Source organism: Oncorhynchus mykiss, chromosome 9 (assembly GCF_057628025.1).
Source record: "Oncorhynchus mykiss isolate SJ-2025 chromosome 9, ASM5762802v1, whole genome shotgun sequence".
NCBI lineage: Eukaryota > Metazoa > Chordata > Actinopteri > Salmoniformes > Salmonidae > Oncorhynchus > Oncorhynchus mykiss.
Genome location: NC_143030.1, coordinates 49,905,766 through 49,911,765, shown reverse-complemented (window position 1 = coordinate 49,911,765; position 6,000 = coordinate 49,905,766). Strand labels below are relative to the sequence as shown.

Sequence of the window (6,000 nt, the reverse complement as noted above, 5' to 3'; positions counted from 1 at the left end):
GCAGAGGTCTTGAAAAAGAAGGGTCAACACTGCAAATATTGACTCTTTGCATCAACTTCATGTAATTGTCAATAAAAGCCTTCAACACTTATGAAATGCTTGTAATTATACTTCAGTATTCTATAGTAACATCTAAAAAAAAATACCTAGACACTGAGGCAGCAGACTTTGTGAAAATTAATATTTGTGTCATTCTCAAAACTTTTGGCCATGACCGTACAAAGCAACCCAACATGGCATCAGTGTTTTCATTTCACATCATTCGAGAGGGCTGACATGATTGATCCAAAACAGAATCTTACACATATGCAAGAGTGAAGATGTAATGGTGTCTCTGTGGGTACGTGTCTATATTTCCATATCATCATCATAATGACCAGGGTGAGACCACAGACTATGAATTAGAACACAATCAACCACAACCACCATTGTGCACCCACTACAAAACCACCACATACGCCTGGCCTATTAGCCAATGATGGACCTTCACTCACACAACTGGATTAAATGCAATAAGTGGTGGACTCCATGATTATGGAGCCTGAAGGTGTTCTTGGGAGGGTCCCCTAAGAAAAAAAGTCAGCTTAACAGAAAGGTGGATCACAATTTGGGGTAACACGTATTTTTACAGTCATAATTAGTATCAATGTATTTACCTGGAATTAAGAAACTGTATGGGTACCTCAATACTTCTTAGAATTCAACAATGTTTTGTGAATAGCATTTTATTTTACTAGCTTGTTAAAATTCAATTTACAAATGGTATTTTTAGAAAGAAATATTCAAAAACGTATTTGTACAATTATTTTCAGGCAACATAAAATTGCAAATAAAGTATGTACAGCGATGAGAAATTAAAACAAGTAAATGTTACATTTCTATCAATAGGTGACCTGGTAAGAGTGGAACAATTTATCAATTGATCACTTAATGACAGCTATGCCAACACCAGAGGCTGCAAAGAGAATTTAAACCTGGGTGTGTTCGGAAAACATACAAAAATAAATGTTTTGCAACAGAAAACAAAAGTAAGCATTTCGAATTGGACAAGTCCAGGTAGTCCCTTCCTGTTTTACTTTTTTTTTTTTCTTCAACATTGGGTGCCACATTTTTTACACATTTGGTGCCTAATGAACATGACCCTCAACTGGGACCTGACAAGAGCTTCTAAATAAATAACAAGGACTGAGCAACTAGTCAGAGTGCAGCATCTAGACACAGATACAAACCAAGCTAAAAACGAAAGTGGAGCCATTTTAACGGTCAACAACGTCGTCAGTGTGGATATATACCTCGACACCAAAATCCGTCCCTGTCCAAATGTACAATATGAATACCCCCAAAAGTTCAAACATTTTACATACTATATTATGTCCATAAAAATAATCACATTTAAATTATAGCATTAACTCTGCTGCCAATGGCATAGATATAGACCATATTCTATTTTCTCTGACAGAGACATTGGTTACAGTAAGTATATACAAGAAATATAACATCTTCAATAAAATAATGCTACTGTTTATCAAGAGTTAACTTCACTGATCCCTTTGTTGTCATCATCCTCGGGACAGTTTACAGTACTTTGTGCTAACACTTCAGAGTAATTAGATGAATCCGTGTGCTCATTTAAATATCGAAACATTAAAATCAAATCGCAAAGAGGTCTTGTGAGTTGGCTGGGTCAACAGGAGGCAATCTCCCACTATTAATATTACTGAATATATATTAATACTTTAAAAGGCTTAAAAAATGCCAACCTGTTGACTCGGGATGCAGATTGGAAAACACAAAAAAACTCTTGAGATTAGATAAAGTTAGCTTGTTTCCCCGACTCAGATTAAAACTCCCCTTCCTATTCATTTTTAACAAAACTCCCTGCATTTTAACACTTGTCAACACATCAAACTCCCGAGGAAATAACAAAGACAAAATCAAAACATAAAAAAATAGATAAGGAGTTTAAAAAAAAATCAAAACATGGCATGCCATTGCTCCATTAAATACTGCATGATGCGTAGGCTGGAATGCTTTCAATTCTTGAATACCTGATATTATTGAGTAATACAATAAATCACTATGCGTCATAGTGCAGTAATACAGTACTCACACTAGCCTACAGTAATTGCACATTCGCCGCATGCAAGGGGGGCTAAGGCAAAGGGCAGCCCATTACCATCCATCTTTCCATCCATCCCTATCATTTCACCCTTCTCTCCTCCTTGATGCAGTGCCTTCTGTTCCTAGCTGCAATACCAGACATGCTGTCTGACGAAGATACCACACACTGGCGTTGCAGTCCAAGGCAAAGTGGATAAAGAAGAATGTCTGCTACAAGCGGTTTTTGCGTTAATCCAGTTGATAATAGCCCGGTGTGAGCATTGTCGTGGTGGCGGACATATTTTTGTTAGGTCATGTCTTGTCTGATGTCACCATTCCCACACTCCTCTCTAGATTCCCAGCAATGAATTACCAGGTTAGTGACGGGTTGCCAGGTCAGTGACAGCAGTCTCATGTCACAGAGAGGGGGGGGGGGGGGGGGGCTATACAGGACACCACGGACCCTGTGGGATCCAGACACTTGATGTTCCTGTGCTGGAATGTTCCATTCGGGGACATGGTTGGGGGGGGTACCACACTTGTGTCTATGACTCCTGGATGGGAGAGGAGAGCAGAGAGCTCCCTGTTCTCCCTCCTCCCCCATTCTACCTTACCCATTCATCCATGATCTCTAGTCACCGAGGCTTCAGTATATCGCTAATACAAAATAAATTGCTCTACTAGGAATAAAAACACAGCACCCCTTTCTTTTATAGATCTCCGTCTTGGGGTGGTAGACACAACTTGAAGAGCCTGTGGGAAAGGATGAAAAATAAGAAATGAAGTTCTGGACTTAGCGTAGCCTGCATCCAGACCTGTTTGTGCTGTCGAATCCAACAGCACAAACAGACCTGGAACCAGGTTAGTACTTTCAAACTACTTTGGAACTATTGTCTGTACCTTGGGGCTGTGGGTGGCATCTGATCCATCACTTTGAGGTTTTTAGCCGAGATCTCTACCCTGGTGCCCTATCAGAGAAGAGAGGGTGAGACAATGTTGACATATTTACACTGAGGACAAGTGCCCACGTAGTTCTAGCTCCTGTACCCAAATCATCTATCTGCTCAGACAGTGTACCTAAAGTTGTATTCCTACTTAATGCCTTTAGGTTAAGAGCGACCCACACTTATTGGTGAAAAACAACTGTGTAAACTAAATGTACCCGTTCCACTGCATCATATGTAGTGAATGTTTTAGAATGAACCAAGGTTAAAAGTGAAGTCTTGTTTGCCACTTCGGTACTGCTTGGTAAGGCTTTGGTATACAGTAGGTGGAAGTTGCCTCCTTTCATGTTCAGTTTCCATTAAATATTAACAAAGGTGATAGAGAGATCTGTGTTGTAATTATTATGCACCAAACGGAAGAAAACGGACTGAAACATGGAGGGACTACCTGAATTTGTCCTATAAGAAACATTCGGTTTCCATTGCAAAATGTTTTGTTACGGTGTGCCCTAATGAATACGACCCAGGTCCAAGATCTGTTGCTAAGGATGTAAAGTGCTGATGGGTGTGTTCAGGGCACCTGTTTCCGCATGATGTCCATGGTCTGCATGATGCAGCGGGGCATGAGGCTGTGGTTCCGCGCCAGGATCATGGCCTGCTCCAGGGTCACGCTCAGGGTGCACCTACTCAACACAAAAGGTCAGAGGTTAGTAGGTCAACGGTCTTTTAACTATGTGTCATGCGAGAACAGTGTTATGTAAAGGCTGCTGTGTGGAGGCTAATAGGAGAAGGGGTTGAAAATACACCATTTTGAGGTGGGTAAGGCATACATTGCATAATGCATGTTTAAGCAATACATCTGACACAGCAATGCATAGACATTCATGAGTGTTTGCTCAAGCTGACACGTAAACTGTCAGCCCTTATGTGTCACTTTCAAGTTCAAACGACTGACCTTTGCATGCCGGTGGCACACATGGTGATGTGGCAGGCGCCCAGGCGGTTGCACAGCTCCGAGGACACACACAGCACGCTGACGCCCGACAGGTGGCCCGCTGCGTTGGGACGCACATTCAGGTACGAGTGCATCAGGCGACATAGGTCGTCCAGGGTGTTAAGGGGTCGTAGGAGCTGGGGGGGGACAGAGGTTTAGGGGTTAAAATCTTAAAGGTGTACTCCAACTTTCCTTTCAAAAGTACTGCCCCTGGGCCTCCCGAGTGGCGCAGCGGTCTAAGGCACTGCATCGCAGTTTTAGCTGTGCCACTACAGATTCTGGGTTTGAATCCAGGCTCTTTTGCAGCCAGCGTTGACCGGGAGACCCATGGGGCGGCGCACAATTGGCCCAGCGTCGTCCGGGTTAGGAGAGGGTTTGGACGGCAGGGATGTCCTTGTCACATCGCCACAGGCTGGGTGCAGCGCACACTGACACGGTCGCAAGGTGTACGGTGTTTTCTCCGACACATTGGTGTGGCTGGCTTCTGGGTTAAGTGGGCATTGTGTCAAGAAGCAGTGCGGCTTGGTTGGGTTGTGTTTCGGAGGACGCACAGCTCTCAACCTTCACCTCTCCCGAGTCCATACGGAACCCCAAAATTGGGGAGAAATAGGGGGTAAACATAAAAAATAAAAATATATACAGTGCCTTGCGAAAGTATTCGGCCCCCTTGAACTTTGCGACCTTTTGCCACATTTCAGGCTTCAAACATAAAGATATAAAACTGTATTTTTTTGTGAAGAATCAACAACAAGTGGGACACATTCATGAAGTGGAACAACATTTATTGGATATTTCAAACTTTTTTAACAAATCAAAAACTGAAAAATTGGGTGTGCAAAATTATTCAGCCCCCTTAAGTTAATACTTTGTAGCGCCACCTTTTGCTGCGATTACAGCTGTAAGTCGCTTGAGGTATGTCTCTATCAGTTTTGCACATCGAGAGACTGACATTTTTTACCATTCCTCCTTGCAAAACAGCTCGAGCTCAGTGAGGTTGGATGGAGAGCATATGTGAACAGCAGTTTTCAGTTCTTTCCACAGATTCTTGATTGGATTCAGGTCTGGACTTTGACTTGGCCATTCTAACACCTGAATATGTTTATTTTTGAACCATTCCATTGTAGATTTTGCTTTATGTTTTGGATCATTGTCTTGTTGGAAGACAAATCCCCGTCCCAGTCTCAGGTATTTTGCAGACTCCATCAGGTTTTCTTCCAGAATGGTCCTGTATTTGGCTCCATCCATCTTCCCATCAATTTTAACCATCTTCCCTGTCCCTGCTGAAGAAAAGCAGGCCCAAACCATGATGCTGCCACCACCATGTTTGACAGTGGGGATGGTGTGTTCAGCTGTGTTGCTTTTACGCCAAACATAACGTTTTGCATTGTTGCCAAAAAGTTCAATTTTGGTTTCATCTGACCAGAGCACCTTCTTCCACATGTTTGGTGTGTCTCCCAGGTGGCTTGTGGCAAACTTTAAACAACACTTTTTATGGATATCTTTAAGAAATGGCTTTCTTCTTGCCACTCTTCCATAAAGGCCAGATTTGTGCAATATACGACTGATTGTTGTCCTATGGACAGAGTCTCCCACCTCAGCTGTAGATCTCTGCAGTTCATCCAGAGTGATCATGGGCCTCTTGGCTGCATCTCTGATCAGTCTTCTCCTTGTATGAGCTGAAAGTTTAGAGGGACGGCCAGGTCTTGGTAGATTTGCAGTGGTCTGATACTCCTTCCATTTCAATATTATCGCTTGCACAGTGCTCCTTGGGATGTTTAAAGCTTGGGAAATCTTTTTGTATCCAAATCCGGCTTTAAACTTCTTCACAACAGTATCTCGGACCTGCCTGGTGTGTTCCTTGTTCTTCATGATGCTCTCTGCGCTTTTAACGGACCTCTGAGACTATCACAGTGCAGGTGCATTTATACGGAGACTTGATTACACACAGGTGGATTGTATTTA

The 6,000-nt window shown here is 42.7% G+C and overlaps 1 protein-coding gene across 1 annotated transcript in view; it reads right to left on the bottom strand.

The window, feature by feature from the left end:
- Positions 1–709: 709 nt before the first annotated feature.
- The window catches only part of prex1 (phosphatidylinositol-3,4,5-trisphosphate-dependent Rac exchange factor 1), a 115,827-nt gene continuing 110,536 nt past the window's right edge, over positions 710–6,000 (bottom strand). Inside the window, exons 37-40 of the mRNA XM_036988120.2 lie at positions 4,000–4,175; positions 3,625–3,727; positions 3,001–3,068; positions 710–2,853 (exon numbers count right to left, since the gene is read on the bottom strand). Of these exons, the coding sequence (XP_036844015.2) occupies positions 2,811–2,853; positions 3,001–3,068; positions 3,625–3,727; positions 4,000–4,175 (390 nt within the window). The 3' untranslated portion in view covers positions 710–2,810. The remainder of the gene's footprint in view (positions 2,854–3,000; positions 3,069–3,624; positions 3,728–3,999; positions 4,176–6,000) is intronic.